At 42.0% G+C, this 20256-nt stretch overlaps 1 protein-coding gene across 3 annotated transcripts in view; it reads left to right on the top strand.

Annotated features, from left to right (window-relative positions):
- The first annotated feature begins 9543 nt into the window (after positions 1 to 9543).
- The window catches only part of kcnab1b (potassium voltage-gated channel subfamily A regulatory beta subunit 1b), a 44359-nt gene continuing 33646 nt past the window's right edge, over positions 9544 to 20256 (top strand). The window contains exons 1-3 of one of the 3 annotated variants that reach the window (XM_042220046.1): positions 10039 to 10079; positions 18361 to 18638; positions 19419 to 19937. In XM_042220046.1, the coding sequence (XP_042075980.1) occupies positions 19723 to 19937 (215 nt within the window). In that variant the 5' untranslated portion in view covers positions 10039 to 10079; positions 18361 to 18638; positions 19419 to 19722. Of the gene's footprint in view, positions 9731 to 9834; positions 10080 to 17453; positions 18639 to 19418; positions 19938 to 20256 lie in introns of those variants that run through there. The other 2 variants (XM_005920417.2, XM_005920418.3) reach the window with 2 other exon arrangements.

The following is a 20256-nucleotide window of genomic DNA, read 5'->3' as shown; positions in this document are numbered from 1 at the left end:
GTTTCTCGGGATATGCTGTCAGTGCCTCTCCCTACAAGGCATTATATAGCATACACTAAAAGGAAGTAACCTTGTTTATTTTCTCAAAACAAAAAAACACATCATCATCTTTGTCATATCTTTTATTGTGTTGTATCAAAGGTTATTTTTTATTAGGCTTTTACAAGTAAACAACAGGATTTCCTTACACACGTTTCCATTCAGGATGTGTATGTCAGCAAATCACTAAGCTTACTGACAAGATAGACAACATTTAATTGTTTTTCTTAAATCATTATAACAGATGTTGGTGTCACTTACATTTACAGCCATATAGACACCACCACATAGTATTAACACATTGTAATGTTTGGAAACTGGCTTTTTATGTACAGTGTTAACACTTTATGCCACAGCTGCTCTATTAACAGTTTTGGTTATTACAGAAATTGTTTTTATGTTTCTGTAAAGATTAATCCACCAGTGTGCACAAGCACTTTAATCAAAATGACTTTTTTAGTATTAAAATATATTCTTGTTTGCCATGCATGAATTTCCAATTTTATTATTTTACAAAAAAAAGCAGCAAATTCAGCATCTTAATGAAAAATAATTTTCTTCACTGTTTTCAGTGAAGAAAATTATTATTTTTGCTTTTTGCTTGATTGAATTCTGACTCTGAGACGTCCAGTGGGCTTAAATATGGGTAGAAAAACATGCATTCAATCATTTTTAGGTTTGTATGGGAGTTATAAAATAGTTGTTTTCTTGTTGTAATGACAGGTGGTCTATATCTGTTAATACTGTATGTATTACTGATTATATACAGTATCACACACATTAATGAGTGCATCTGAGGCGAACAGGGGCTCAGCTCCTTTTTAAAGACATTGGAAATCTTATTACATGAAATGGATGAACTTCTCTCCCTACTGAACCACAGCCAACCTGTGCTGTGTTTTGTGTCATGACTAATAAGGACGTACTTCAGAATATGAACAGCAGGCAAACGTGAACAAGTCATGAGTAATGTTGAAGAATATAATACACTGAGGGTCTTTTTCGTAAAGTATCAAACAGTTTCCACGTGATTGGTCTGCCAAATGAAAGATGTGAAAGGACAGCGAGATAAAACAGTGATGCCGAAATGTTTTCATGACGGCATCAACAAATAATAAAAAATGACCTGTGCAGATCTGATTATTGATTAACTGCCTCATGTCCCACTGAGTAGTTAATTTTTATTTTCCTTTTTGCCTCACTGCTTGCAGAAGTCTGATTGTGTACAAGTGTGGATGAGTCACTCTGGTCTTGGAGGGAACAGTGAAGAAAAGGCCTCACATTTCCAGGGACTGAAATAGACTAAATGCTCTGTGTCTGCCTCTCACACTGAGCACTGAGTGGGAGGACATAGCAGACACAGAGGTGCTCTCAGCTCCCCCACATTCATCCAGCACGTCTTATCTCCATTTTCGGTCCATTTTATATTGCCAGTGATGCATGAATGTTTCAGCTAATCACGGTGACTTCAGTGCTGAATATTTATTTCTTTTAAATCTATATCAATAAATATTTACAGATGCGTCAAATGAGGCTTTAGACTCTTACAGTTTGAAACGAGGATGTGAAGGTGAATACTGAAGCTGTGTCCAGTATGTCCACAAGAGGGCAGCCCTATATAGCCGAGAAAGAGCTGAGAAACCCTAGAAAAGTCAGTTCAAATAAAACGTTTCATGTAGGTATTCTTATGCTTAACACTGCAGAAGTTACAAAGGAGTGATTACAGCTCAGCAAGGGATGAAAGTAAGATGGAGACTTCAGTTTATCACAGAATCATTTGAAAAGGTTTGAAAGTTAAATGGCGTGCACTGACAAATCTGTTGTTCAAAAGTGTCTGTTGTTGGGGCTCATTTCTGCGGGAAAACAAAACGAGACGGCAAAGAGAGCTGAGGTTCAGAGGCTGTCGGATCGGTGCGCAGACAACAACCTGGACCTTAATATCACCAAGACAAAAGAGCTGGTAGTCGACTTCAAAAGGAGGAAGTCTGAGCTGCAGCCTGCCAGAATCAACGGGGAGTGTGTGTGGAAAGGGTGTCCAGCTTCAAGTTCCTGGATGTGCACAGACACAGACCTCCAATGGTGCACCTCGGCGGTTTTCAAGAAGGCCCAACAGTGTCTCCATTTTCTGAGACTCCTCAGAAAAATGGACCTGAAGAAGGAGCTGCTGATTGTCTTCTACCTTTACTCCATTGAAAGTGTGCTGACATACTGCATCTGTGTGTGGTTCTCCAGCTGCACCACAGCACACATAAAAGAGACTTCAGAGGGTTATCAATATAGCCCAGAAGGTCACTGGACATCCACTTCCCTCCCTGAAGGACCTGTACAGCAGTTGCTGTCTCAAGAGGGCACACAGCATCCTACAGGACTGTACACACACAGGACACCGGGCATTTAAGCTGCTGCCATCTGGCAGGAGATTCAGGCTGCTCAGGTCGCGGACAAACAGACTCAAGGACAGCTTTTACAACAGGACAATAGACCTAATCAATGCTGACCCGATTGGCTACCTCCCTGGACTTTTTAATAACAATTACAACAACAACAATAATAATAACAATGTGCAATAAAAACATGCACTCATTCTTTTTATTTTTTTATTAAGTTAAGTAACTGTGTTGTGTTGTGTTGTGTTGCATAGTGCAGACACAGGACAGTTTCCAATTTCGCTGTACTATTGTACTTGGTATGACTGTAATGACAATAAAGAGTTATCGCTTATCTCTTAAGGACTCCATGTTATTTTTCAAAAGAAAAAAAAGACTTCCTCAGTTTAATGTCTTGTATGGAGAGAAACAGACTCTGTACTTGAGCTGAGATCCCACCATGAGTACACTTTGCATGGCATCCTGTGGGACATCTCCTTCTCTAGCATCTTTTGAGATATCGTGATCACCACTCTATGAGTAATGGCGATCCTCCTTTGAGCAGAATTTAAAACAAAAACAAAGCCAGAAGTTAATTTTAGTTTTTTAGTAGTGAAATACCTCAAAATGATATATTTGACTATTTTTTGTCATTGCTGTGATTCAGAAGTAATATTTAACTCTAAATTTTAAATCTATGATGTTCAGTGCCTATTTTAAACAAGGCTAAAGTCAATTAATGAGGTCTGTGAGTGCAGACATTACACCAACCTGTTATTCAAAGTTTCTGTTTGCAAGAGGCAGCCAATGAGAGGACAGCTGGCCTAATGGGGAGGTTTTGAATCCAGAGAAGCCCAAAAAGCTATTCTGCATTTCAGTCCATAAATTCAATATGCTTTGTTTATTAGTTTTGACAGATTGTTATATTGAATAAAAATAATAATAATAATGTAATAGCATTATTCTACAGGGGTCCTTCAGGGCTCTTTACTTGGTCCACTACTATTTACATTAGTAACTTTAGATCTGTGACATCTTGTCTGATAAGTTTACAGCAAAGCTATCTCATTGTTGCTGGAAACTTGCCACAGGCAAGCAGTCAAAGCAAAAGCCATTCTCTGTGCATTTTTACTTTGATAACTTCATACATACTTATCTTGGCTCAGGATCCTTCAAAAAATATTATATTAGAGGATATTATTTGAATTTATAAGCCTTTTCAAACTATCCAGATATACAGCGATGCTTTATGAATAAATAACATAACGTAGTAAATAAAATTAGGGACTGCATAAAAAATGAAACACTCCATGAATACAGATACATCTTAAGCAGATCCTTTCAAATAGGGCAGTTTATTCTCTTCTGTTGTGTCTAGCGGGTGACTCAGAGCAGCATTATACCAGTCTAAATATTTTAAAAGGACAGCAGTCATGGCAGCTAATAAAGCAAGCCTCTGGACCCTGATTGTATTCTTGCAGACCTGTTTTGCTTTAGCGTGTGCAACGGCATGTGCAGAAACAAGTTTCCTTACCCGTTTCTTCCTTTTAATTCATTCTCCCCCAGAAGGGAGGAACAATTTAGTCAGTTCTGTTAGTTTGTCTGTCCTGCAGTCTAACGTCCACAGTTTTCAGCATATGTTCAAATTTTGTGTGATGGTAGACACCAATAACAGCCTGACCTCATTAAATTTTAGTGAAATGTGGGTCCAGGTCACACTAAATGTACCCACAGTTTTTTATGGATCATCTTCAAACTTCACCAAAATATACTAGACCTTGGGGGGGGGGCATGAGTACCTAGGTTGGCTAAGCATTTGACATTGATCTTCATTGTTAGCCCCCAAAAGTCAAAGTTAATCTTGAAAAACAACAAACCATATCAAATATAATATCTCAAATGAAAGGACATAAAGAGAGCTGTAAAACACACTTTGTTTTTTCAATATGACGCAGTATGACGTCACAATGATGCCATAAAGTTTAGCAAAATCACAAACTCCATGAAAACATCGTAAAATTTCAGGTTTTTCCAGATTATAGAAGCCAAGGATTATAGCCAATCATAGGGGTAAAGATAAAGCATTACATACTAAAACTGTGTATTTTTTAAGGTCATAGGTCAAAGGTCAGGTGTTGTTATGAAAATAGGCTGATATCAGCATGTTGTAATAAAACATTAAAAGTTATATCACCCTTGCCCTGTGGGAGGAGTTGTGCTCTCTGAGTGCTGTTGTTGCTGATGCTTTTGTGTGTTTTATGTTTCCCTTTGCACATACACTATATTGCTCTCTGTAAATAAAGTATGTGTAAAGTTAAAACAAAGCACCTTTGCATTCTTTGACAGCAGGTTAAGTCATTTGCATGTGACTGATAATCGTAATCCATTTAGTGGGTCTGCTTGCTCTGGAATCGTTGCCTCGCCGCCTGCGGAAGTCTGATTGTGTACAAGCGTGGATGAGTCACTCTGGTCTTGGAGGGAACAGTGAAGAAAAGGCCTCACATTTCTGGGGACTGAAATAGACTAAATGCTCTGTGTCTGCCTCTCGCACTGCACACTGAGTGGGAGGACATAGCAGACACAGAGGTGCTCTCAGCTCCCCCACATTCATCCAGCACACCTTATCTCCATTTTCAGCCCCTGAAGGCATCCTCATATGTGGCAGCTTCCGAATGACTGATGCACGTGTCTATTGGTTAGTGTGTGTGTGTGTGTGTGTGTGTGTGTGTGTGTGATATGTTTTATGTTGTTTTTCTTGTTTTCTTGATGAGAGTATGATGATGAGTATTTTTCATTACTTCAACCTCTTCAGCTTTGATAAGCAGACATTAACAGGATTTTTGTTTTGTTTTTTGTTGGTGTTTTTGGTTTGTTTGGAGTTTGTTTTTTTTTACATGGACCTTGCAGTTCCACAAGAGGGCAGTCACATGCAGTTAACTGCAAAAGAGAAGGCAGTGATAGAGAAGCCTCGCATATATTGTATTGCAGTGTAGATACTTGTTCTTGTGACTGTTACCACTATAAAAGACATCTAGCAGCACTCTAAACACTCTGTCTACCGTTTGGGATCCATAAATTTCATCCTTCCTTATACTTAGGACACCATGGCTATGAGACCCAAATGCTGTGGAATATGACTGGTCAAAATGTTTTAACCTGAAGCCAAAAATGTCAACCTCGTGGTGGCCCTGAAACAAAAATCAGAGTAAAGTTAGTCATTCTCCAAAGTCAGTAGGATTCATGACCTTAAACAGTCTCAGTCCAACAAATAGATGTTGATGTTTTTCAGAAATTTCCCAGATAAAGGACAAAAATAGCACATGTTGTATGTTATACAGCTCAGAAGAAGAATGACCCTCCTTTATGGCTTGCCTACGAGCAGAAGCAGCTTTGAACGCCCGGTCTTTTTGCAGCACTGTAATGTGTGAGACCCCTTATTTAATCTGACAAGCCAATCACAACTTCTGAACTGCATGAGACCAGAATTATCATTGTACATAAATTTAGCACATTTCACTGTCCCTAGCCACATTTTAAAGCTATGATGAGAGGGCAGGGAGGTCTGCATAGTGTCAGGCTGAATATGGTAATTAGGATGTGTGGGTGCTGGCTGTGACTGATGTGGCTCAGGTACAGCCCAGAATGTGGTTCCTTACATGGTGAAGTCTTGGCTCAAGTCCTCACCATGTAAGAAAACAAGATGACTATCACCTAGACTGAAGATTGTCTGCTTCTCCATCCTCTATAAGCCAGACCCGTGTTTATTTGTAGCATCTCCTGCAGGCTTTGTGTTTAAATGAGTGAGCTCCCATTTCTTTTGAATAGTTTTCTCTTGTTTATCCTGACTAAAAGAGGCAAGTTGTTGTATTTTGGTCTGTTTATTTTGATTAAGTAATCTCGGTTTGGATTTCTGGAGAAGTATAAAGAAAGTCATAAAAAGTTGCACTGTGGATCTAAGTAAAACACCTGATAGTGATAAAGGAGGAAATGGGGTACTGCATGAGGAAGTCAGGACTGGCACAGAAGTGCCTGCGGGGGGAGCAGGGCATCAAGAGAGTGGTGAGGTGTGCAGTAGGAAAGACAGGTGGGTTCAAGTTGGAGTAAGTTGAGGAATCAGCTCTGATCCCTTTCTTGTTTGGAGTGGTGATGGACTGTTTAACAGTTTAACAGAGGAGGTCAGGCAGGAGTCTCTTTAGACGTCATTTGCAGATGACATTGTGATGTGAAGAGAGCCTGGAGAGGTGGAGGTATGCTCTGGAGAGAAGAGGAATGAAAGTCAATAGAAGCGAGAGAGAATACTTGTGCGTGAATGAGGGAGAGCCTCTACTTCTCTCATTCTAACAATAGCAATGCAAGGAGTAGAGGGTCAACCATCAAAAGCAGCGAAGGGAGTGCAGGCAGGGTGGAGATGAAGTGTCAGGTTAACAGAAGATAGCAGCAAGAGTGAAAGAGAAGGTTTAAAAATGGTAGCGAGACTCGCTGCGATGCATGGTTTGGAGACGATGGCCCTGACAAAACACAAGAGCTGGAGAGAGATGGCGCTGGAGAGAGCAGAGTGGAAGATGTTAAGGTTTTTGTTTTTCGAGCAGGATGGTCAGAATTAGAAATAAATGTGTCAGAAGGACACTTCAGGCTGAGCCATTTAGACAGGAAGTTAGAGCGGCTTGGACATGTGCAGAGGCGGGACATAAGATGCAGAATATGGAGCTGCCAGGCAGGAGGAAAAGAGGAAGACCACTGAAGGAGGACATGTCGAGGGTTGGTATGACAGAAGAGGATGCTCGAGCACTACAGAGGCAAATGATCTGCTGTGGCAAACCCTAATGAGAACAACCAAAAAAAAAAAAAAAAAAAGACAGATTTTTTCCGGCCCTGGCTGTCCACCACATTAATTTATACTCCTGTATTTGTGAAACTGATGAATAATAAATACAAGACCTATTCACTTTATCAATTTGCTCTTTTGGCTGCTTGGGGATTTGGGGAAGATGGATGTGTTTCATGTTGTGCCTCAGCCCTCCTACAGGGGCCTAACGAGGTTTATTAAATGAGGGGTGTCTAATCTAAAAAAAGAGTTTTCAGGAGAGAAAAAAGTGAATTTTAAAAACAAAAAATCAGGTTACATGAAAACATCTCTAATAATAATAAAATACATGAATTCAAGGTGTTTTAAGTCATATAAAAAAAGAGAGAAGTCTAGCAAGTAATCTAATGATAGAGTCCTGAATAATAAATACGGTTTTGTATGGTTTTGCTTAACAGATATCCAGTGTTGGGAGTAACGGAACACATGTACCGCCGTTACGTGATTAAAATACAAAATATGAGTAACTGTATTCCGTAAAAAGGTGGTATTCAGAATACAGTTACTTTGCTGAAGTAAAGGGATTACACGGCGGTCTTCTCCTGTTTCATATGTTAGGCTATGCCATCTCTATTTTTGGTAATTCCACGCTGGTGGAAACCCAAACAAAACACGCATTAAGAGGCTCAAATGCCTGTGTCTCAATCTCACCTCTCATAATGACGTGAAGAATTTATTTTTTAAAAATGATTTAATATGAAGGCTATAGGCAGAGTGTTACAGGCATAGCCCTAAAGAATGTAGCCTCATGGGCAGTGTAGTCCATGCTGTAGGGAGAATGGACTGCCATAACCATTATGTGTCTGTGAGCGAGGGAGGGAGAAAGAGAAAAAAGAGAAAAGTACGAGCTGTCAACGAGCAGAAACGGGAGCTGGAAGCATGTAAATATAATAACAACCACTGCAGCCAAAAAGAGTGCCTGACGAGCCCAGTTTTAAGTAATCTATTAAGACTCGACTGTACGCTGTGTTCGTGTTTTCCCCCGAAACAATAAGTTTCGCTGGAGCAGCCTTTCAACGCCTCTCTCTGTCTCTCACTAGCAAACTTGACCCAGACAACAAAGTAAAGCTAGTTTTCGGCTACGAGCCCGACACAGAACCGACGCATTAGCCAGAGGTCACTTTACTACGGTTCGGAGCCGCGGACCTGTTTTATATACGCGCCGAATACTTTTCTATACGAGATGACTGCAAAAAGTGCAGCCTTACCTAATGTCCACCTACTGTTACTCATTTTATATTAAGATTTAAAAATCTAGTTGGTATTATGGCGAGTAACCTTCAGTAATAGTAATAAATCACACAGCAATAGTACATTCATGTAGTTGTGAAAAAACATGATAATATATTAAGTAATCCAAAGTATTCAGAATACGTTACTCTCATTGAGTAACGTAACGGAATACGTTACAGAATACATTTTGGGGCATGTATTCTGTAATCTGTAGTGGAATACATTTTAAAAGTAACCTTCCCAACACTGCAGATATCTCTGTGGCCACAACTGGGAAATTACATTTAGTGGCCTCGTGTGCTTCCTTCCTATGTTACTCTATTATATTAGAAAATCATGGCGTGTTCAAATGCAGTGCGGCACAAATAATGGCAGTAAGCTTGGTGTCTTTCCAAGCTTCAATAATTCTTGAATATTAGCTGATATCATTAGAAACCATAAGCATGGGTCATAAAAAAACATTACATTTGTATCTGTAAAAAATCCTGAGTGCCTTTAGTGGTGCAGATAGTTCTCGGAACATGATAGCCATGCTTTTTTGGGTTTGGCATCCCCTGAATGTACTTTTGGACACTTCTAGAGCTAACTCATTATCACCTTACCAACATTGCACTAGTAACAATAGCAGGGTCCATTACTCTTACCGTCATGTGAAGTTTCCTCTTAATAAGACAGTGTAATATGTGTGTTCACCATGATCAAACTCATACCTGTCTGTCATCCTTTGCTTTGAAGGACTTTAAGTACCGGAGCAGACTAGGTGGGCCAGGTCTTGTTCTCGGCTGCAGCTTGAATTGGCTGTACATGTAACAGATGTATCAGGAAGATATTTCTGACGGGCAGACAGAAATATCCCCGTGGCTTCGTTCGGCTCGCCTCACAGACTAGCGGGTTTCTCTCGCCGCGGCCAAGAGCTCAAACAAAAGCTGTCTTTGTCCTTTAATTTGTCGGTCAGTCTAAGAATAAAGTTGACATCACAGGCATGGCTCAGAGTTATGTTTCTGACCCCCTCTCCCCTCTTGTCTCCTCTTGATACTGTTTGTGTGCTTGTCTGATCTTCCAAGCACACATGTTCTTGTTTGATAGGCAACATCTATGGAAATTGTGTCAGGGTATTAGTCTCTATCGCAACGTTAGCCTTTGGCATGCCAAAAACTCTTCAGCAAACAAATACGGATATCTTCTGTTGTCCCGCATGAGCGCCATTGCAATGTACTTACATGGAGATGTAAGTACACCATACGCCTAAATATATTGAAAGAGATTTGCGAGCAAAAGAAAGCATCCAATCGGCCTGTGTGACACAAGTCTGATCTAAACATGTATCTGAAGGCAGCCTGCAGTGAGATCCCTGTGCCCAGGCAAAGAGGGGGGCCGAGGCTGGATCGCTGCTCCAGTTCCATCCAGCAGAGGCAGGGGGCAGGAACCCGGGTGCACTTCTCGAGCCTCAACAGCTGTCCTGCAGGAGCTCTTGAAGACCACAGACCTCAAGAGCAGCGCACCTTAGAGGATCTTCTTCATGTACAAAATCATTTTTTCCAGGCATCTCCCCAACCTTGTGCCAGCATGGTCTACAGGTAGGATTCTGTTCTTTAGAAGGTGCATGAAAAAAAATCCCCCTCTGTACTGTTCGTGCTGCATGTGAGAAATTTTAAGCAAGTTTCATGCATCAAATTTGGATTATGTTCATTCTGCATTAAGGTGCAGCTTAAGTAAGCGTGACTTGACTGTCACCAACCAGCGGCCTGTTTTTCGCTTCACTTCAATGTGTATGATCGCTAAAACACTGGAAGTGAGGATTAAAGTTTAATTCTTCTCAGCGGGGTCTCTGCCTGCTAAATACTTCTCATCACTTTGTGGTAATAAGACTCTCACGTAGCCCAGCGACTTTTAGCTCTAATTCCTGCTCCTTAAGTAGACCTAATATTTTAGTTACATGAGGCTACAATCAGAAAAACCGCTGTGCCCTCAGTGAATCCGCAAGTTGCAGTAGCATGAAAAGATTGAAAAATAATGCGAATAAGAAATGAAGAAAGCCTGACATTTGAGCTGATTGTTTTTAATAATCAGTTATATCATTAAATGGAGCAACATTTTTTTAGAATTGATGTCTTGTTTCCGAAATGTTTTGGGGGGTTTTTAATGGTTTTTTGTAAGCTCGCCAAATACAAAGCCAAAATACAAATTTGATTAGTATAAAAAGGAAGAGGCTGTGAGAGGGAGCAGATCTTTTTGTGCGCAGAGAGGACATTACTCTGTGAGATTTAGATTTAAAAGTGTATTCATGTACCACGGTAACAGGAAAATATTTGCCTCCTCTGGAAAGATTTAGGTGAGTGAACGCTTGAGACTCTGGAAATCTGTAAAATTAAAAATAAATTCTGTGCGTTTTATTTATGCAGAAACGTGGTGGCCTCTTCCCTCTTCTCTTCTGCTGGTTGTAGCTTGTATTTTCAGATTAGAGACTCTAGAGCGGGGGTGTCAAACTCAATTGCACAGGGGGCCAAAACTCAAGGCACACTTTAGGTCGTGGGCCAAACAAGATAAACATTTATTGAACACACTAAAACAATGTTTTTTAAACATAAATATGAATAAAAATAGACAGGAATATTATTCCAGATTAAATAAACTTAAAAATAATCAACTTTAACTTTAACCACGGATGAAGATGGCCAGCTGTGCAATGTCCATCATATCTACACTTTCATCCACAGCAAGAGAGTGTGCAATAAAGTTCTTGCTTCTTTCACACAGCTGTGTTCTTAAATCAGTGGCCATCTCACAAACCCGATCAGCAATCGTATTTCTCCTCAGGCTCACATTTGCCAAAATCTGCGTTTTGTCTGGACACAAGACGTCGCACACCTTCATCATGCAGCTCTTCAGAGTGGTAACGGGCTGATTTGGCTGTCTCCTCTGCTACAATAAAACTTGCTTTCACAACAGCTTCACTTTGTGATTTTGCTCTGGTGAAAAACATCTGCTGAAATGTCAGATTCTTCTTTAGCTCTTCTACTTTCTGTAATTTCTGCTCTGCGTTTAGGTTTTTCAGCTTATCCTGATGTTATGTCTCCCGTCTTAAATTAAATTCCTTAATTACAGCCGCATTAGCTCCACTAATAAGACACACGGGTTTACCAATATCTGTAAACATATATTCAGTCACCCACTGGCGCTGAAAGGCTCTGCTTTCAGAATCAACTTTTCTCTCCACCATTGTGAGCGGCTAGCTTCGCAATAACAGAAGTTCGACTTGATTGACACGGGAATGTTCCCAGTTAGCCTAGCGTTCAGCAAGGAGGCTGCAACGCTGCATTATGGGATCTGTTGTTTGTATATTATTAGCACCTCATATCGCCAGGCCATGCATAACAATAATAATAAATCTATATAAAATGATCTCGCGGGCCGGATATAAATGTACGCCGAGCCGGATGTGGCCCGCGGGCCTTGACTTTGACACATGTGCTCTAGAGGTTTTTTATTTTCTCAGCCAAAGCAAAGAAATTCGATATGTAGCTGTCAAACTGTGCAGTGTTGAGCATTTGATTAGGTATACCTTGCTAGTACTGGGTTGGACCCTTTTTTGCCTTCAGAGCTGCCTTAATTCTTCGAACTATTGATTCAGCAAAGTGTTAGAAATATTCTTCAGAGATGTCGAGCTATATTGATATGATAGCAAAACAAAGTTGCTGCAGATTTGTCAGCTGCACATCCATGATGTAAATCTCCTGTTGTACCACATCCCAAAGGTCCATCCATCCGTCTTCTTCTGCTTATCTGGGGCTGGATCGTCGGGGCAGCAGGCTAAGCAGAAAAGCCCAGACCTCCCTCTCCCCAGCCACCTCCTCTAGCTTGTCCGGGGGAACACCAAGGCTTTCCCAGTGCACCCAAGAGATATAATCTCTCCAGCATGTGTCATGTAATCTCTCTCCGGGGCCTCCTCCCGGTGGAACATGCCAGGTACACCTCACCCAAGAGGCATCCATATCAGATGCCTGAACCACCTCAACTGGCTCCTTTCAATGTGGAGGAGCAGCAGCTCTACTCTGAGTCCCTCCCGGATGGCCAAAATTCTCACCCTTAAGAGGAAGCTAATTTCCGCCGCTTGTATACACGATCTCATTCTTTCGGTCACTACCCACAGCTTGTGACCATGGGTGAGGGTAAGGACGTAGATCGACCAGTAAATCGAGAGCTTCGCTTTTACTCTCAGCTCTCTCTTAACCACAATGGACCCCGTACATCGTTCTCGTCACTACAGCCGTAGCACCAATCCGATCTCACGCTCCCTTCTCCCATCACTCGTGAACAAGAGCCCGAGATCCCAAAGGTGCTCTAATTAATTGAGATCTGGTGACTGTGATGGCCACTTGACTGCAGTGAATTCAATGAGATTTTCAGGAAACCTCACCATTGCACTACCAGTAGCCTAAATAACAAAGCAGCTTTTAATGCTGTTTATGCCAAATTCTAACCCTACCATCTGAATGTTTCGGCAGAGATCGAATCTCATCGGACCAGGCGATGATTTACCAGTATACATACTATTGTCCAATTTCGGTGAGTCTGTGTGATTTGTAGCCTGAGTTTCCTGTTATTAGTCACCTGGTGTGATCTTCTACTGCTGTAGCCCATCTGCTTTAAGTTTGGATTGATTGTGCTTTCAGAGATTTTGCAGACCTTGGTTGTAATGAGTGGTTGTTTGAATTATTACTGGCTTTCTATCAGCTCAAAGCAGTCTGGTCTTTGCCTCTTACTTCTGGCATCAACAGGGCATTTTTCCCTCACTGAATGTTTTCTTTTTTCAGACCATTCTCTGTACACGGGGACCAATAAAGTACACTTTCTTCTTAAACCCTAGAGACGAATCCCAGTAAATCACCAGTTTGTGAGACCATCAGCAACCACGCTACATTCATAGTCTCTTAAATCACCTTTCTCCCCCATTCTGATGCTCAGTTTGAACTCCATCGTTTCATCTTGACCATGTCTACAGGCTTAAATGCACTGAGTTGCTGTCCCATGATTGTCTGCTTAGATATTCTCTCTAAAGAGCAGTCGAACAAGGGTACCTAATGAAGTGGCCAGTGAAGGTAGATCCTTCTGCTTGTGGGCAAATACCACGCTAATTAGTAAGCTTCTGAAGTTTTAGTAGGTGGACTTTTTTCACAGACAGACCCAAGCTAGGTGTTTCCTTTATTTCCGCTCTGGTCTCAGGCTCTAACTCCAGCATCAATGTGCATACTTGAGCTTGGTCTTCTAATCTAAAACTTGCCACGAAACTCTTCATTTAGCTCCAAACCTTTCTTGTCCTGACCTCATTTCTAATAACACACAGGCAAATGAAAGTTGGTTCTACATTGCACAAAAGTCCATAACTCAATTAAAATGGTGTATTTTTAATATTTTACTGCAAACAAACAATTTAAATCTGTTAATATCCTTAGTGGGGTTTTAGCATTTCCTTTGCAGTGCCTCAAATACTGGCAGAGCTAAGCACAAATCCACTAAACAGTGTATGAGGGTGAATAGCCTACAGGTAGCTTCCTCTTTTTTAGTCATTAGTCACTGAGGTTGCACATGGTGTTTTTCATAAAACCACTGTTCCTATGAGGCCATCCATATTCAAAAGGTAAAGAATTCATCACAGGAAAACTATTTTCCAGAACATTTTTAATCGCTTTAATTACTGTATATATTTTTACTGTAGTTCCTACCAAATGTGTGCAAAGAATTATGTATGCATGTAATGTATGAATGTAGATGAATGTAATACTGAATCATATGGATACGTACACTTCTTTAATGTATAGAAAAGTTATTATTATAGGTGCAACTCTGACATGCATTTCTCAAATTCCTGCCTCGAGTTATTCTCAGAGTCCAAGGGGATAACTCTAAAGACATCATCGAGTCTATTTCTTACAGGCTGTGGAGCCTCAGAAAGCATTACACAACTCTTGCTTCCCTATCACAAGTGAACTGATAATGAAGTGTTAAACTGACAGAGAGCGCCTTTAAACCAGGCAACCCTTGAGAAACGGCGGCATCAGCTCTGGTGTGCTGCTACTTCTGCATCTTCCACGGCCTCTTTGCCTGCCAGCGAACTTGGCGTTGGCTTGATCGTGTTTTTCCTCGGTGCTCTGGAGAGGTTACTAAGTCACAAGCATCCCTCTAATGTCACCGGCACCTCCGGGCTCCAGTTTCCTCCCGGTTGAGCCCATTTAAAAAGTGTGTCAGTCAAAAGCGTCAACTGGAACTGTTACAGTCTCAGCTGGAATCCCCAGCGGTCGATAACGCCGTTACCCTGAGGCAAACCGCTCGTCTCTAATTGCTCTGGTAAGAACCTATAATAAGAGCTCTAAAACTTTGTTGCTAAGACGCAAACCCCTATAAAATGAGTTCTCGTGTTGAGGCGAGCAACCGTAACGCTGCACTGAGGAGGCTGAATCCCTTTACAGTAACATAACCCTGGATTTCCAGCAGCGTGGAACATCTGTCCGCCCGTCTCTCTGCAACGTCGTGCATTTAAAAGTCATTTTCTCCCTTGCTATAGCTGCCATACAGAGAAAAATCCTCGAGCGCATTAGATTCTCATTATTAATTATAGCCCTGTAAACACTCTGATTGATAGATTTTTGTGTCTGGCATTTTATTCTCCAGTTCAAAAGGCTACTAAGTGTCTGATAGCCGTCCTTATCAGCCGTAACCTCCTGTTGAGGAAATGAGGCAGAACGAGGGGAAAACCTTTCCAAGGAGTCAGTGATGTCATCGCTGCAGCAGTACCACCTCTCTCTGCTCAATTACATCTTTCCCTAGGTAGTATTTTTTTCGCTCATTCCTCTTTTTGCTTACATATTTTCCCTCCCTTTTTCTCCTCCTCTCCCCTCATCTCTTCCCTCCAAATAGCCCCTTTAAACAGTGCTCTTCCTCAGTCCAAGTCCAGAGTCCCTTTCCCTGTGCTGCAGGCTACAGAGTGCAAGTCATTATGATGCATTGTGCGCACAACACCTCAGAGGGAGCATTGGTTGTTTAATCTGCCCTAATAGGGTGGTACTACTCTGTGTAGAGATAATGGTCACAGCTATTAAGCCCCATAAATTCCACTGCAGGCCAGCAAGCATGCATGAAATACTGATGAGGAAGCTTCAGTCTGAATCGGACACGAGTGGCTGCAAAAGGCAAGGTCATGCTTATGACTACAACCATCCGTCGCCTGCAGAATCAAACCCCCGTCGCTCATATGATCGCCTCATCGTCATTACTGCCATTACAGTCATTGCTATACAATCAGCATTATTTAACTCTTAGCATTGTGACATCTTTAGTTAATATCGTCATTACCACTGGTTGGCCAGCTTCTGCCACAGCTTCATCTCCATTTGGATCCACTCTTTATATGGTGACGCAGATGAATGCTGACAACTTTATTATGTCAGCCCCCACAGATGCCTCATGACCTTATTTGCATACCAAGCGCGCATACGTCCGCATTGTCGAATACTGAATAATAACAGGGAGGAAATGCAGGTGCATTTGTTTTAATGCTGGAGCACTCAAGGGTTCATAGTAGATTCAATATAGATGAAAGGTTTGTGTACCTGCAGAATGTAAGCAGACACGGGAGTTTTTATGAAACAACATTTTTCCAGGGTAACAGCTCATCCTAAATGAGCTGGCAAGTGGATGACTAATGACTATTTTTAGTCTGGAAAAGCCCTGGGAGAAAATAAAGGGATCTGCTGGAAGTGAAAACATAAGAGTGGCTCTGGAAACTTTCATGACATTTCCTGACAATCAGCATTTTTTAATTCTGATGTTAAAAATGAATGCAAGCTTGTTTTAGCCACTGAAAAAGCAGAATTTTTTGCAATCCACAAGTCAAAATGTCGGTTGTTATCTTAAAATTGGTACAACAACATTTGCTTTACTGGAAGATCCATAAATCTAGAAATAGGCTTCTAGTGTCCTTTCTTTCTTCTTATTTCTCACATTAGAAATAGTAAGTAATAGTAAGTAGTAAATGTTGTTCCAGGATCAACATTGCAAGTGACCAATCAGAATGTTGTGACGTCATACTTTTGCGACTTCGGGAAAAACACAAAACTGTACTTAAGCTGCGAGAAACCGCCTCTGTCCGCCAATCAACGGATCCTGACCCTGACTCTAACCCTTTAATAAATGCTAAGCAGAACTGATATTGTCCTTGAAACACTGGAATTTCATAAATGCACGAATGGCTTGGCGTGCCAAAGAATAACTTTAAGTGGCTTCTCAAGGCTCTCTGAAGTTAAAAATTCAGTGACCTGCTGAACAGTTGATCTTTTCTGAGAATTTGCCATTTCTCACATGTAGCATGTTTTGCTCTGGTGCCTGCCAAAATCCAAGCCTGCACCTGCATTTCAAAGACCAAAGGCTTTTGTAAACAAGGATCTGGCTTTGGGCTATAGTGTCACCATTTGTGTGCACGTGTGTTGGTGTTTGAGAGATGGAGGTCATTAGTTTATCAGACAGCCATACCCATCAACCCCTATAGGTTTCTCTTGTTTCACATTAAGGAAAAGATTGCCCATAGAAAGTTTTCAGCAACTGTGTGAAATAAACTACTGATTCAACCCACATGATGGGCTTAGGAAGGTTCCACAGTTTAGGAGTTACAGCCTCAGAAGTGTGGTCACTGCGTGAAAAGAGTTCAAAGACCCTGATTAGATGATCAGAGAGGCTGAGTGCTAGAATAAGGTCTCAGCAGGTCCTGTGTGTAAGCAGGGAGACTGGCCATTGCAGAAATTCCAAGTCCTGCATTTTTGTTTTAATTCTTAACCCACATCAGTGTATTGCTCGTGTTTTGGTGTAGAGGCTTTTTAACATTGTAGGAGTTTGAAACTCCGGCCCTGCTGGTATTTGTTTTCTTATAATTCTATTAACTTAAAAAGACAGAGTAAAAATCTTACAACTGCAGTCTTCAGCGTTCCCGTGAACCGCACATCAAACACATTTCTGCACACTGAATAATACAGAACAAAATATACTTTTCTCAGATTGCATAAAAATCTCACATCCCACACTCAGAAAATCCACCTCCCAAATGCTCCCACTGACCCATTAACTGCTCTGGACAATAAACACGAGATCCCACAGATTTTTACACGTGTCTGTTCTTAACAACTCTAATCACAAAGAACTAAATAAGGCAGTTCTGGCCTCAGGGTTTAGGGATGTTCAATGAACCGTGAAGTCCTGCATTGTTACATTAGTGCTCAGCGAGGGAAGAAAGTAAGACGCTGCACCGCTTGAACACATGGTGTATGCTTCATTTGACTCTTACAAGACTCTCAAGCATAGCTCGAAATTTGTGATATGCTTGTAGGTCGTAGAGTGGAAGTGAGTGCGTATGTATGCAAGCGGGGCAATCACTGCAACGGCAAACATAAGACAGTGAGGGAAGCAAGTGAAATGTTTTACTAGACATGCACAGTTAAGCAAAGCATGCCTGTTGTATCTATCATTCACCCTAAAGTGGATTTTCTTCAACTAATTAAAGTCGCAGCAACTCAGTCTTCTTGATTCCCATTCAGAATCTACCTCTCTCTCTCTCTCCCTCTCTCTCTCTCCGATTGTGTGGCGCCATAGTGAAAAACACTGCAGTTCTGAGCCAGTCAGTGAGAGCCAGGAGCCTATACACACAGTCTCTCTTCCTCATTCAGTTACTGGCTCACTCTCTCTACTCTAATCACGCGCTGCTCCTCGCCTCCTCACTGCATCTGTCCTCTTCTCCCTGAAGTGAGAAACCATGCATCCTCCTTTCTCCTCCTCCTCCTCCTCCTCCTCTCTGCTCGTCCATTGCTGTTCCAGGGTCCCTTTATCACACAGAGTCCACTTGCTGCAAAGCCGGGGACCATAAAAGCTCTGCTACTTGCTCGAGGACTTTGGAGACGGGACAAGGCTGTTTGCCGGGTCTGAGGACATCTGTGGGAAATGCCGCTTCAGCTGGGATGCAGATCTTTCTGGGACCCCCGCTCAGCACGTAACAGCGCTTGATCGCTCTCAAAGTTCCAGGAGAAGGAGCATCAATCAAGACTCTCATCCGGCTCCGTCCTTGTTTCTCACAGAGCGCCGGCAACTCGCTGCGTGTAAGAGCACTTGTGTAAATGAAGATTTGGTTCACGTGTGGAAGCAAATGCCAGAAATGCTTGTGCATGTGCAGCATTTATTCGCGAGCATTTGCGTTTCTGTGAAAGCATGACCTTATTTTTAAGATGTGTGACAGGAGTGAGACACTGTCTGTGAGCATGCGTGTGTGTATCTGTACGTGTGTGTGTCTGTGCGTGTGCGTGCGTGTGCGTGTGTGTGTGTTGCTGAGCACCCGATGTGATGGTGCAGTGTTACTCTCCTCGCGCCAGGTGTTTGACTAGAAGGCTTAGCTGTGATTGGAGAGCAAGGTGGACTCCAGAGACACCCACAAGTCCTGGTCGCCTGACAAAACCTTGAGCACACTAACAAAACATAAATTAAAGAATTTAAAAAATGAAGGGTTAAAGGCTGAGTAACCAGAAAAGAAGAGCCAAAAGTTGAGGTGGAATGGAAGATATAGACAGAGAGATGAGGGAACAGCGCAGAGAGAAAGAGATAAATGTGACAGAAATGTAAGAAAAAAACTTGTGCTCATTCTTTGCCTCGCCATGACAAAGCAGCTCAGACATGTGAGGAGGAGGCGTTAAACCGAAGAAAGCAGCACAAGAAGAAATTACAAAGAGGTCTCACAGGTTTTTTTTGTCAGATCAGTCTTTTTTCTGGTTTTAGCAGTATATTTTTTTTCTCCTTTAGTCAAGTGCTCATCTTAAACAGACAGCTCTACAAGCAACTCATTCATGTCCTTCTCCCTCCATCTCCATCCTCTCCCATCTTTTCAGGTGGAGCCAGACCAGCTCAGGATCTCAGCGCCTCACACACACACACACACACTGACCGGGACCGCCGCTGATATGCCTGAGCTTCACGTAGCATAACTTTGAGAAAATTCTCTGAAAAGAGATGGAATAAAGCCGTGCATCACTTCCTACTGCCATCTCCATATGAGAATCAGCGGCCGGAATTGGCACGGACCTTTGATTTTCAACTTCACATAAGCTTAGTTCTGCAGACTAGAAATAAAAAAGACTCTTAAGCACTTTAAGGACTAAAACAGAGCAGCTCTAGCGGCCTTTGCCTCGAGCCATGCAGGTGTCCTTTGCATGTACAGATCACGGGCTCAAGGCCCCTCGAAATGGCGAGCACAGCAAGCAGAACGCAACGAGCCCCAACACAGCCAGCCAGGCACGTGCCCGGTTCCGCACAGTGGCCCTAATAGCTCGCAGCCTGGGGTCCTTCACCCACCGCTACCACCACAGCCTCAAGGAGTCGACGGCAAAGCTCACCGGCATGAAGTACCGGTACGTAAACTTGAGGAGATGAAGGCGAAGGCTGTGTGGAGAGAAGAGAGTGAGGAAGAAAGAGGGGCTCTGCTTATAGTTAGTTTACTCCTCTCCCCTCTTTTCCCAGTTTCCCAGTGTGTGGTGTGAAAAGCTGTCATAATTTTCACTGTGAGGAAAAAGAAACGAATTTGAAAGAAAACACAAGATAATAAGGTGGAAAAAAGAGAAGAAGGGAAAAAATGAAGATATGTGAGCGGTGACAGGTGATGAGTGGGATGTTGTGTGTGTGTGTGTGTGTGTGTGTGTGTGTGTGTGTGTGTGTGTGTGTGTGTGTGTG

Source organism: Haplochromis burtoni, unplaced genomic scaffold (genome assembly GCF_018398535.1).
Source record: "Haplochromis burtoni strain Fernald_Lab_line unplaced genomic scaffold, NCSU_Asbu1 Contig_41, whole genome shotgun sequence".
NCBI classification, from domain to species: domain Eukaryota; kingdom Metazoa; phylum Chordata; class Actinopteri; order Cichliformes; family Cichlidae; genus Haplochromis; species Haplochromis burtoni.
Note: the sequence above shows the minus strand (reverse complement) of the source record. Positions and strands in the feature narration are given on the sequence as shown.